This window comes from Lasiodiplodia theobromae, assembly GCF_012971845.1.
Source record: "Lasiodiplodia theobromae strain AM2As chromosome Unknown scaffold_25, whole genome shotgun sequence".
Taxonomy (NCBI): domain Eukaryota; kingdom Fungi; phylum Ascomycota; class Dothideomycetes; order Botryosphaeriales; family Botryosphaeriaceae; genus Lasiodiplodia; species Lasiodiplodia theobromae.
Window position 1 is genome coordinate 63,240 of NW_023336458.1, and position 13,154 is coordinate 76,393.

Below are 13,154 nucleotides of genomic sequence, written 5' to 3' on the forward strand. Positions count from 1 at the left end.
GCTTGACCGTCCAGCCACAGCTATTCCAGCATCATCGTCCGGTCGGCGCAAAGAGTGCTTTTAGTGACATTTCGGATCATGGAACCGATTACAATGAGCAGGCGTTTACGAGGAATATCAGATGGAGTACAAGGCTTAACTTTCCGAAGCTGGTTTATGGAGAGACGGATTATATTGATTTGTTCAAAGACGGGGAGAAATTGCCGGATCTTGGATTTTGATACCAGTGTACGCTTATGAGATTTTTCGCTTTTGATAATAACACCATAATCTTCTACGAGACGGCGAAGAAGGTAGTTCTGGCTCGTAGGAATCTCCACTGGAATAGCTTGGTAGAGCCCTCAATGCAGGTCACTCATCCCTGATACTTGCTGTATTCCTAAGCTCAGTGAAAACTTGGGTACGGACCTGACGTTGAACTGGGCTCAAAGAAGGTTTCACAGCTTTTCATCCTGCATCAACTAGTGTGATATCGACAGAGATGACGTTTCTACGATTATTGCCGAACTTATCTCCGGAGACGCCATGGGCCCGCAGCGGGAACCGGGAACTCCCCGCTGCACAAAACGGGGCAATGCAGGGAACCCCCGGGCAATCCCCAGCGGAAAGAGTACCTACCTCCGCAACAGGTAATCTTGGGGATTTGAATTGACAAACGCGCTACTCGGCAATGTATCAGTTAAATAACTGCCAGAGCTTCTCAAGTACTAGTCTGTTAACTTTTCTCAGTACCACAATGATTCGCTAAGAACCACGTCTACAGCCGCAAAACCATAGCTACAAATACACCCCAGACTTTCATGTAGGTATGGAACATTGGTGGCCTTCGCAATATAGGTAGTTTTGGACTCACGGACGACTACTAATACTAAGATTCTGCAATGGTAAGGTGAGATTTCCATCTCTGGAAATTGATTTGGAAAGATCTCCTTCAGTGGAGTACGTTGTGTTGGAATTTTCGTGTGTTTTTGGGGGAGGGTGGGAGACGCGCGCGCGTATTCCTAATGTTGCGGAAAAACCACGGAAACTTAGGGCAACCAACTGTAATTGTGAAAACTCAAACCCGGAGAAGGGAAGGTCAGAGGGCTTGTGAGCTGGCATATTGTGGCAGGGATACGGCTTGGCGACTTTGCACGAGACTTTCAGCTTCCGTCGCGTCAGTTGGGCCTCAATCTACACTCTCATCTTGGGTTTGCTCTCTAACAGGTCGACAATGATGCTTCTGGCGTTACTGAAAAATGGTGGCAGATAGCAATGTAACTTTCAGGTTACGGGGAATTCCGAGCCAATACTCGACAAAGAACGCCGTTCAAGATCTCGTCGGAAGAGCTCTTTCCATCCACCCCGAGACACGTTTCGACATCCATTCTGTTGCCGCCAACCCTCTTGAACCAACGAGCAGAGTTGCAACAATATCCTTCCAAGCCATACCAACCCCTTTATCCGACCGCTCAAAGAAAGAATGGGTTCTCGACCCGCAGGGTGACTGGTACTCGGACGACACGGACGGTTGGAGGAAGCCTCTTGTTTTCGATACTCATTTCGGCGGTTTCACACCACTTCAAAGCACCAAACAAGAAGACTGTAAGATTGAGTAAGTCACTGAAAGCCTCGCACTTTGGCGTACGGCGCTGAGATGCATCCCAGCTTGATCGCGCTCTCTGGCCTTGGAGGTCATGCGTTTGGCTCTTTCAAACAGAAGAATGGACCCTTTATGTGGCTTCGAGATGCCCTACCAGGCGACATTCCTACTGCGAGGATTTTAATATACGGATATGACACAACAACGGTCCAAAGTTCTTCGTTCCAGAACTTGTCCGACTTAGGCAGAGCGTTGCAGACAGATATCAGAGAGGTCAGCGTAATTTTTAAGAACGCCAAATCTAGCCGAGGAAAGCTTACCTGTTCTTAGATATCGGAACCCTACCGTCCAATAATCTTCATCGGGCACAGTCTAGGCGGCTTGGTCATCAAGCAAGTAAGTTCTCCAAACAAGTGAAACCGGCAGATCTGACGCTGTCAATGCAGGCAATAGCAAAAATGAGCGAGGACAGATATGACCAAGATGTATCGACGCTTCAATCCATTACTGCATTTATTTTCTTTGGTGTACCACACCAGGGTATGGCGGTTGGTTCACTCGTTCCATTGATGGGAGATCAACCGAATCGGGCTCTCCTTGAGTCTCTCGGTAGGAACTCGGATCTCCTTAAACGCCTACAAAGAGATTTTGATCGGGCATTTGGTACGGAGGTCCCTAAGGTGGTTTCATATTTCGAGACCATAACGTCACCCACCGCAATCAAAGTTAGTACATGGATTTCTTTAAAATGTTTCTAAGGGCCATTGCTAATGTTTCACCAGAACGAAGAAAAGTGGGAACTCAGCGGGCCGTCTGATATCTTAGTCGATCCCGTATCTGCTACTTTTGGCAGTACGGATCAGCACCCTTTCGATCGGAATCATTCAGAGTTGGTTAAGTTCACCCACCCATATGATGAATTATACTCCCGAGTCCAAGGAAAAATCTCGCAGTTGGTCAGAACTGCATGCCATGCCATCTCACAACCCGCTTCAGGAACTCTAAACGACACATTATCGACCGCGAGTGGTGCCATCGAATTGGTTTTATTCGGTTTAACTGCCTGTAAGAGTATCATCTCATTCTATGGCACCCACAAAGACCGAGATGAGGAAACCGGACATCTTGTCCGCAACTCTGAGGAACTTCGAGTTGTGCTCGAAGCGATTGGGCGCCATATACCAAAGCTTCAGCACAGTCACCAGAAATTGGCTGAAAGTGTCGCAGCATCTTTTATAGGCGAACTAGTGAAATCACTATATTCGCTCAACCCCACGGTTGCAAATAGTGTGGGCAAGGCTAAGGACTCGGAAGACTTTAAGGGAAAGCTGCGAACGCTCTTCAGTCGAGCAGCTGATCCTCTTAGGCGTGAAACCATTCTTGATCTTAATCGCCGCGTGAATGAATGCAGAGACAGCCTTTCGGTTGCTATGACAGCCATCGAATTGTAGTTCCCTTCCCGTTTTATCAGCAACTAGAAGAAAGAAGTTAATTGGTCAACAGGGCTAGGACCGCTCAGAGGGTCTACACTTCGGACGGCGAGGATATCCGGTTTCGTCTGCCCGAGGGTTTCCGTGACGGTGCTCCTGACGCTCCTCTGCGCCCGCAAGGGAACAGGCCAGACCAGACGTACGGCCATCTTGAAATGCACAATGACAATGGGTGGATTCACTTTAGCCTGGAGGACGAGACCAGTTCCTGCACATTCACGGGGAGCACTAAGGATTCTAGCCCCTTGCCTGTTTGCACGCACACAGGCAACGATGACATACAAAGCAATAAGTGGCCGGAAGGAGAACATTATGAGATCGTCCCAATGAATGCTCAAGGAATGAATCTTAACCTCTGGGGAGGCTCTCATCAACCTGGGACGCCGGTGAGGCTCTAGTAAGTGATGTATTTCTAGTTTCATCTTACACCCATCGCTGAGACCATTTTAGCCCCAGAAAACCCCTTAGAGCCAACTCTTTGTGGGAGATCGTCGATGCTGGGCGTGGCGAACACCATATTGTGAGTGTCAACTCCGGACTTTACCTCTGCGCTGGTAAGTATAAACGGCTGCATCTACCGTGTCGCCTCAGCTCACTATCGTTACGCAGAGGGTCTCGGCATTAGGAAAAAAATCTTTGGCGATGTCACTGGGCCTGACAAAATCAATTGCCGCTGGAAGATCCTCCCTGCCAGGAACGGCTCGCATTAGTAAGTAACCAGTCAGTCCGTTCGGCCAATAAGTAAGCTAATCATTTACCCAGCATCACCAGCGCGAACATGGACTACTATCTCAACGTTGCCGGGAGAAAATCACATGAAGGAAGCAATGTCATCCTCTGGAACCCAGAAACAGGTCCTAATTCCCAGTTCATGTTTAAGATAGCTACTTGAGCTGATAGCAATACAATCACTTGAGCACTGAATACTCCAAGAAAAACTGTTGGAGTATTTTCTAAGATCTCTCGGTCAACTTTGGTACGAATGGCTATACGCATTCCATGGTCTCGACATCCACAACTGCAAGGAGCCATGATGAGCTACCATGTTTCTGAAACGCAACATAGTGGATTTATGTCTGTTCGCACCAGATGGAAAGAGCGAATGCTGCAGCTGAAGGCTACCGTGAATGTTGTTTTTCGCTCATATCACGGGTAGCTTCAGCTACCATCCGGATGTAAACGTCGAATGAAACTTTATACATCCGCGCCCGGACAATAGCTTCAACTGCCAACTTAAGTGATCATTTTTGCTGAGACCTATCGTGGTACAGGGCCATAGTCACCCTCTGTTCTAAGGCACTGCTTTAAGTCTTTCGAGGATTAATGTCCGTTCCGCAACTTCAGTGGTATTAATCGGCTTGTTGGCACATATTTACTCGGCTGGAATTGAATGAAGTCCTCGATAGTAGCACTCTTCGAACGATTATCTAGGATATCTACCTAAGTGCCCATCACCTCCACACCAATAATCTTCTTGAATAAGTAGATGATGTACTGCCTGATAGCGTTCTTGGTATTTATATCAATTCCTAGCTCGCGCAGCACTCCAGCGAGCATTTCCGACCTATGTTTCGATATGTTTTCGATACGCAGAGGGAATGGCCAGATGTCAATGCTCGTGCGTATGTTTTTTTAGCGGTATGAGGTCGCGATCGAGGTCGAACGCTGCTACGTATCGATTATGCTGGCGGGCCAGCGTGTTGTATTCTCTTGTAATATCTGTTAGTGATAACTCTAGACCGACCGGGCATCATCACTTACATTGTGCTCATTCGACGGTGATGTGCTGAGCGGAGGTTGTCGTCGATGCACTCTTTTACTCGATACATTTCAGCCTGGACCCTTGCGAAGCCTTGTGAGATGATTGCCCTCTGGGACAACTTGTCGGGGAGGCGTGTGGATATGGATGGCATATCCCAACCCAAAAATTCTGGAAGTTCGAACGGGAACATTGGAGCAGCCGGTTGTAATCGAACCTCTTGGTGGGGCTGCATGGCGATGAAAGTGGTCCAGGAAAGATCAGAGATTTGGAACAACCGAGATAGGGGGTGATTCTGGCCTTTATACGTGTGTGGGTTTGCAATTCGTGTGCATAGCCTCACATTACCATGGCGACCCTCATCTGTGTACCAGATTCACACAACGCTAAATACTACCAGGGCCCACCAGTCCCATGGGAGAAAAATGAACCGTTTGATATTCAAGAAAGTTCTGGTACCTGTGAAGGCTAGCCATGAAGGGTTCAAACACTGTTTTATTAGTATCAAAGTCGAAGAAGATAGGTGGAACCGAATGATCATTTTTCAAGTCCCTGTGCCTCCGATTTTTCACATTGCTACGCCCAGTACCCAACACCATAAGCCTATATTACAATGATTCTACAATGAAACATCTCATGAAGACGTCACCGGCTTGACACCCTTGTGGATCGCGGCGATGCCGTTCGTAAGGTCCTCCCAGCCCTTGCCGGGAACGATGAAACCAGCGGCCTTGATCATATCCCTAAACTCTTCCTGGCTAGGGAAGCGCTCGATGCTCTCAACGAGGTATTGGTAGCTGTCCCTGTCGCCGGCGACCAGCTGGCCGATGAGGGGGATGGCGCCGAAGCTCCACTGCTTGTAGACCTGATTGAAGATCGAGTTGTGGACCTTGCTGAACTCGAGGCAGGCGAAGACGCCGCCGGGGCGGAGGACGCGGAAGGCTTCGCGCAGGGCGCGGTCCTTGTCGGTGAAGTTGCGGATGCCGAAGGCGACCGTGTACAAGTCGATGCTGTTGTCCGGAATCATGTCGAGGTGCTCGGCGTTGGCCTCGACGAAGGCCAGGCGTCCCGTGCGCGCGTAGGGCGTCTCCAGCGCGCGCTTGCGGCCCTCGGCCAGCATCTCCGGGTTGATGTCGGCGACGGTGACGTGCGTGTGGGGGTCGTGGTTGATGTTGCTGGCGTGATCGAGGTGGCGGAAAGCGATGTCACCTGTGCCGCCCGCCACGTCCAGGATGTTCCAGCCCTGCGGGGTCGATGCGTCGCGCGGCGAGGTCAGAGGGTTGGTACCCGGGTTCAGGTTGCGCACGAAGTGGTCTTTCCAGAGGCGGTGGATGCCGAGAGACATGAGGTCGTTCATCGTGTCGTACGAGCTCGCAACCGAGGAAAAGACGCCGCGGACTGGGAAGGCATTCTTAGTGAGGCATTGTAGGTTGGGACCGTGTTCAATTGCATACCCTTGGCCTCCTTTAACGACTCGGCGATCGTCTCGAAGCCGAAGTGGGTGGTCTTCTCATTGTTTCCTGGCTGCTGGGCGAGACGTGCGGCGCACGAAAAGCAGCGGTAGGGCTCGCGAACGGGTCTGGCGCGCAGCTCGCGCAGCAATTGGCGGCGGAAAACGGGGGCGGAGGGACGCATCGTGGCTGGGGTGGAAGCTGTCGACAAGATGGGACGACTTTCTGGAGGTGCGGAATGACTTTCTGCGCCGCGGATGTGGCCTGTGCGCCTGTGCGTAGGGCTGAGGATGAGGCTGATCGCCGGGTAGGGTCTGTACCATAGGCCGAAGGTAGCCGTCCTTCCCCACACCTCCGCACTCCCTCCGCAATCCCTCCTCCCTCTCGATTGTTTACCATGCCTCTACGCCAGCATGTCTCTCCGCCACAGTCTCCCCAGAGGCTTCTCCTCGAAATGCGCTAGAATCTCGCAGAGTTCACCCAAATCTTGCCTTCAGCCATGGCCACAACAAAGACACCCGGCAGCCCCAAGGGTCAGATGGAGTTCCGTCTCTCAGCGGCCCGGCTCAGATCGGTGAGTCCAAGAAGACCATTGCGTCCAGATTGACTCGAGAGACGTAGTGCTAACTGTTCTTTCAGTGTTCATTTTCCCGGTGCTGTTAATAGCAAGTTTACCACGACCTTGTCCTTCGACCAGCCCGCAGACAAGCCCGCCATGCCCACATACCGCATCCTGGACCAAGATGGTGTCGTGGTGGACAAAGACCGCACTCTACCCAAGGTTTCGGACGAGCAAGTCTTAGAATGGTATAAGAACATGCTGTCGGTCAGCATCATGGACCTGATCATGTTCGAGGCGCAGCGGCAAGGGCGTCTCTCCTTCTACATGGTGTCGGCGGGCGAGGAGGGCATCGCAGTAGGTTCGGCCGCAGCGCTGCACCCCAAGGATGTCATATTCGCACAGTATCGCGAGACGGGCGTCTTCGCACAGCGTGGTTTCACGCTCGACGACTTCATGAACCAACTCTTCGCCAACCGGCATGATCCAGGGCTGGGCCGCAACATGCCGGTGCACTACGGCTCTTCTGCGCTGCGCATCCACACCATCTCCTCGCCGCTAGCAACGCAGATCCCGCACGCGGCAGGCGCAGCGTACGCGCTCAAGATGCAAGCGCTGCAGAACCCGAATGAGGACCCACGCGTGGTAGCGTGCTACTTCGGCGAGGGCGCGGCCAGCGAGGGCGACTTCCACGCGGCGCTCAACATCGCGGCGACGCGGTCGTGCCCGGTCGTCTTCTTCTGCCGCAACAACGGCTACGCCATCTCGACGCCGACGCTGGAGCAGTACCGCGGCGACGGCATCGCGTCGCGCGGCCTCGGCTACGGCATCGACACGGTGCGCGTCGACGGCAACGACATCCTCGCCGTCTACGAGGTCACCCAGCAGGCCCGCCGCCGCGCCCTCGAGAACGGCGGCAAGCCCGTCCTCGTCGAGGCCATGAGCTACCGCGTCTCGCACCACAGTACCAGTGATGATAGCTTTGCCTACCGCGCCCGCGTCGAGGTCGAGGATTGGAAGCGCCGCGATAACCCCATCACCCGCCTTCGCAAGTGGATGGAGGGCCGTGGCCTGTGGGACGAGGAGAAGGAGAAGGCTGAGCGTAGCCGAGTCCGCAAGCAAGTCCTCGCCGCTTTCGCCCGTGCCGAGAAGGAGAAGAGACCTGCGCTGCGGAATCTGTGGGACGGCGTGTATGAGGAGGTGACGGAGGAGGCTGAGGCTCAGATCCAGGAGACGAAGAGGCTGTTGAAGAAGTACGAGAGCGAGTATGATCTGACCGAGTTCGAGGGCGGGATTGAGGGACTGGAGAAGAAAAGGAAGTAAACAAGTGTAAATTCCTCTTGCATCTGCGAGCGACCAATTCCGTGTAGCATTTTGTCTCAGCATTAGACCCAGCAGAAAATCATAATACATGACCATAAATCGACACCGAGTGATTCAGCTTGAAGCAGGTAGTCGACGTATATCGAAAAGGGTTTGGAAATTTGTGGAAGTGTCTCTACTATGAACATGACCGATCATCGGCTAGCCCCACAGCTATTCAGTAATCATAGCTTTGATTTTGTGGACGCTGTTGTGGTTACCTCTGACGTGGGCTTCGGTGGTTGGGAAAATAGAGGAGAGTCCCATAACTGAGAAGGTAGACTAGATGCCCAGCGAGTTGATCTGTCATATGTCAATAACGACAAAGTCCAAATTTGAAAACGAGAGTTCCAATTCAAAAAGTGTAAATAAAAACATTTCGACAATGAGCATATCTGAAACCAATATCTTCAGTATTATCGCAAGGCGATGTCTTTAAAAGTCCTCCTCGACTTCACCCACTTAGTCAACGTAATCCAGCCCAAACCGATGCGGAATGTAAAACCATCTGTATCCGAGCCGATCAAAAGGACGTTCACAATTGGAATTGGATTGAGCGCGGATCCTTTGCCGTCAAAGAAGGTCAAGTCGTACTCCCTAGTCGCTATCAGCTGCATCTGCCAGTCTATAGTATGCAGGTCCCCTCTCGGGGTCTTTGCGTCTCTTGTAGCCGGAGAAACGAGCTCCGTAACGTTTGAACCATTGTTAAGGTTCATGCAAGACATCGATATCGCAATGAACTCACAAACCAGGTCTCCATCTTGATTCTTCTGGCAAAACCTTTCAAGTACCTGCGTGTTATCAGGGCGCTGGAGGAAACCAGCAATCTGACCCTCTGAAGTCCAGATACCGAGGTTGAATTGTGTTGGGATTGGCATCGCCTTCACTTTGAAAAAGGCCGACTGAGCTCTTGTGAAGAGCACTCCAACTGGTTCCCGCACTGCAGATCTACTGCAGTAAGCTTTCTTGAGCAATTCATGAACTGAAGCGGAGCAATTTGGATCTCTCAGCGCTTCCTCCAGGCAATCGCCATACGTTGGCCATCTAGATGTAGATGCTTTGTCCAAATCTTCGATAGTGGTTGTGACTTCCTTTGAAAAGGGAAAGGCTTGTTCCAGGCATCCGAGCTGCCACGCTAGACTGATATAACAGGTGCGACTGTAGCTTCTTCGATAAAACAAATACTCTTCCGATTCGTCTCTGGCTGAACACTCGTAAGGTATCTCTTCAAGCTTCCCGGTATTTTTGCTGTATCGATACCATAATACCAACGGGTTGACCTCTCTGGGCAGCCATTCCATGGTGATCTCGGATCGGGATGATCCCCAAGACCAGGTTGGGAAACCGCTGTCATCCTCATTTGTAAACACTGGGCCTTTTTCCTTATGTGGAGACCACAAAAGTGCGGAGTCAAAACTCACGATTGGAAGCCCGAAGAACGAGCATCCTTTATCCCCATAGAGCCCCTGCATGATGCCTTCGAAAGCATCATAGGTATCTCCAAAATTTGTCAGTTGGCGGCGCGAGTAGCTCTCCAGATGCTCACAATACATCGTCCAGGTCAAACCCGAACCACGTCGGCGTGCGTTAAGTAAGCCACCATTCCAAGATAGGCTGCGCTTGTTCCTGACTTCTCCCTAGGATGAGCTGCTGGCGTTCTCTCGCACAGCATGGATATTGCATTCGAACCACACCTCACGGTCCATGATGTAGAGCTTCCGACTTGGGAGGATCCACTCCTGAAAGGTCCAGCCCCGAGTAGCCCACTTACTTTTCAACAACTCATCATCTGGGGAAGCACCTCCGGCTTGAGTGAACATGAGATGTTGAGTTGTGATACGGGGCTGTTCTGCTCGCGCGCGTGAGATTCCAGCTATTTCATCGGCCATACTTTCCCCGGACGCAATAACCAGAGCATATGCGGCTGCCGAGTAGATAGCGGCCATTGACGCGATCTGTTCTTGCTTGTCTCCTGGATCATCTTGTATGATGCACAATAGATCAACCCAAAGGTACCTCTCTCTAAGTCCCCTACAAGCTGACATGGCATCTCGTATAGCCGGGGGTAGATCGAATGCATCCAGGGCCCTGGTGAGATAAAGCTGGTTTATATTCGCGCGCGTCGCTTTCTGATTCGGAGCTCTACCCCAGACGTAGCTGAGAGCAAGGAAACGCGGTGGTGGGTTCTTCGACCTGACTACTCGTCTCTCTTCCACGTCGATGAGTCGAAAGTTGGGCGGGAAGCTTAAGTCATCCCTCGGCTTGCACTGCGGATGGTCGGAGCAACACTTCTGAACCCAGCCTCCAACGCGAGACCAGTCAACCCTCGTCCGAACAAGCGGCGGAATGATTGTAGCCCCTCCTGGTGTCGGTCCATATATCGGGTGATCGTTCTCATCGTAATGGACTTCCAGAGGCCCATTACCATACCCAGCTTCAACGACATCCGCGCCGGCGACATCCTGAACGCTCACTGCCATTCTCGGCCGATCCCATGGAGACTCGTCGCCCGTGTCGTCCCTCAGCACCAACTCTAAGATCCTTTCACCATCTCTTTGCAGCACCTCGCCATCAAACCAAACCCCTCCTACCCTTTCTTCCGCCACCAACCCCTTTCCCAACGCCAACATGAAAGCGCAGAAAACACATCCGTCCACCGCCCGCTCTCTGATACGATCCCCCACGCCCATACACAAGACCGCCAGACTTCCATACTCTCCACCTGCCGCCTCCGAGCAGGCGAACAGGTGCCTAAGGCGCAGGTGCATGCAGAAATCGCAGAGCGGCGGCTGAGTCATATTTCCGTTCAGATCTTCTGCTGCAACAGCGTCACATGCGCATGGGGAGCATGGATGAAAGAAGCGATGGCATTCCTTGCTGGCGAGGCGATCGCGGTTGCTCTTGACGCCTGTGCGGATGAGGACGCAGTGGGGGCAGCTCTGCACCGTGCGCGTGTCCGAGGCGGCGAGGGGTGGTTGGGGCAGAGTTGTGGGAGGGAGCATCCAGTGTCGGGCGTCGGCCTGCTGGAGGGTCTTGGGGTGGTCGTTGCCTTGGTCGGGGCTATGAAAGCAAGGCGCTGGGTCGATGGCCTTTTCCGGCATTGTGAATGAGAGCTGGTACTTTTGTTGGAGGAGTGTTTATCGGTGTGAGTTGATAGTCTGGGTCGAGGTTCAGCGGAGCCTTGGGATGTGGGCGCTCAGCTTCCATGGGATAAGGCTGAGACGAATCCTGTAGGATGCTTCTTACAGGTTGCAGGGGACGTAAGCGACATGCCGGAAATGAACGTCACCCAGCCCTTAAACCAATGCAAAACAATATGCAGTTCTCCTCTCGGGGTCTATGCATCTCTTGTATCCGGGGATACAAGGTCTGTAATGTTTACCAACTACTTGGCAACATGTTAAACGATGAGAACGAATTCTGGACTACTACTAAGGCGCGGCGCACATAATCACCCCCATAATCAAAGTCAGATGTAGAAAATGTGGAGCATTCATACATTCATATACAGTCTAAGTACACTGTTTCCCTTACCCGGTGATGTTCCTTCTCGCCACCTTCCCATCTACTACATCAACCCTGACAGCGCCAAACTTCTTGTCCTGCCGCATACTATCCCTCGGCGCGTGCCTAAGCACCTTGCTGCAGAATCAGCCCTTCATCCTCATCCTCGTCGGCAGGTAGATTCATACGCGTTCGACTCGCGTTAGGATCTGTAGTGCCGTCAACGGTCACGCTGACGGAGGCACATGCGGCTTGCTGTTGATCACGGTACGGCAAGGCTGTGCGACCGTTTAGCTCATGAAGCTCTAGGCCTTCCCCGTCGCTACTGCGTGTAGAAGGCGACTGGTCGCGCGTTCCGAGTAATGCATCTCTCTCCTCGGACCCTTCCTGCGACGGTGAGAGGCCACGACGTCGATTTCCAAGCCTTGAAGGGTCCTCATTCTGTGACCAGTTGCCGCCGTATATGTTTCCAATGGTTCCGCTGTTTGATTGCAAAGCAGGAAGTACCTGGTTTCCCATACAACCGGATGGAGAACCAGAGTTGTCTCCGCTGAACCATTGCCAAATCTGTAGCACCGTCCATATTGCTGAGGGTACCGCCAGACAGGCTACGACTATAGCAACAATGACAGTTGGCGAGATGTTGCTGTCGTCGGACGCTGTACCAGTTGGAGTAGCGGATACGCAGCGGATCATGAGCAGAAGAGAGAGGTAAACAACCAGGTCGTTGGGGATGAGACGAGTACCCTTGATACCATGGATACCGTATCCCTGGGCTGCCATGAAACCGTTACGGGTGGTAGCGGCGATAGAGGTGTGCTGGTTACCACTACCACGAGACTGAGGAAGCTTGCGAGAGATCTCGAGGATGACGGGATTGAGGATGGGGTTGACACCCTGTTAGCCTCAGGCTTGGAAAGGTGGACGATGGGGATACGGAAAGCCGCTTCAAAATATGAGGGTCAGAGGTGGGTGGTTGCTCTCAAGATGTAGGTGTAGATCACGAAAGTAAGGAGGCGAAGTCAGCGTTGAAAGTTTCTTGAAGTTGAAGAGAATAGATATATCGTCGAAGAACTTTTCTGATCATGTCGAGCTGGCTCTTGACTTGGGACGGGGCAGCTATTTAAGAACTTATGGTGTAGAACGGGATTGAATATGCTTGCCGTGTAACGGGATATTGGCCTGTTGGCGCTGCTCAGCCAATCAGCGCCCATCCGTTAGGGTTAGTGGGTCAAGTTATCGTATTGCAAAGCCGTTGGCGGCACTCAGCCAATCATAGCGGCAATGTCTTTCAACCGGATTTTCGGGTCAGCCTGGCCTGAAAGTCCGAATCAGCAGGTGCTCAGGAAGTGCTAACTTTGGGATACACAGCGGAATACTGTTTACTGACACGGGAATCGCTATAACGGGGCCTAGATCTTGATCAAGGTTTCACGCCGTGAAGTCA

General features: G+C 52.1%; 3 protein-coding genes across 3 annotated transcripts; 1 reads left to right on the top strand and 2 right to left on the bottom strand.

The window, feature by feature from the left end:
- Positions 1-5,465: 5,465 nt before the first annotated feature.
- LTHEOB_8018 (Ubiquinone biosynthesis methyltransferase coq5) lies at positions 5,466-6,466 on the bottom strand (the record flags this gene model as incomplete). Its single annotated transcript, XM_035517449.1, has 2 exons — positions 5,466-6,229; positions 6,286-6,466. 2 exons carry the CDS (start codon positions 6,464-6,466, stop codon positions 5,466-5,468), a joined length of 945 nt encoding a protein of 314 aa, XP_035370565.1.
- A 531-nt stretch (positions 6,467-6,997) lies between these two features.
- LTHEOB_8019 (2-oxoisovalerate dehydrogenase alpha subunit) lies at positions 6,998-8,164 on the top strand (the record flags this gene model as incomplete). The annotated part of the gene is made up of 1 exon (XM_035517450.1): positions 6,998-8,164. One exon carries the CDS (start codon positions 6,998-7,000, stop codon positions 8,162-8,164), a length of 1,167 nt encoding a protein of 388 aa, XP_035370566.1.
- A 3,669-nt stretch (positions 8,165-11,833) lies between these two features.
- LTHEOB_8020 (Histidine kinase) lies at positions 11,834-12,490 on the bottom strand (the record flags this gene model as incomplete). The annotated part of the gene is made up of 1 exon (XM_035517452.1): positions 11,834-12,490. The coding sequence occupies one exon, from the start codon at positions 12,488-12,490 to the stop codon at positions 11,834-11,836; it is 657 nt and encodes a 218-aa protein (XP_035370567.1).
- Positions 12,491-13,154: the final 664 nt, after the last annotated feature.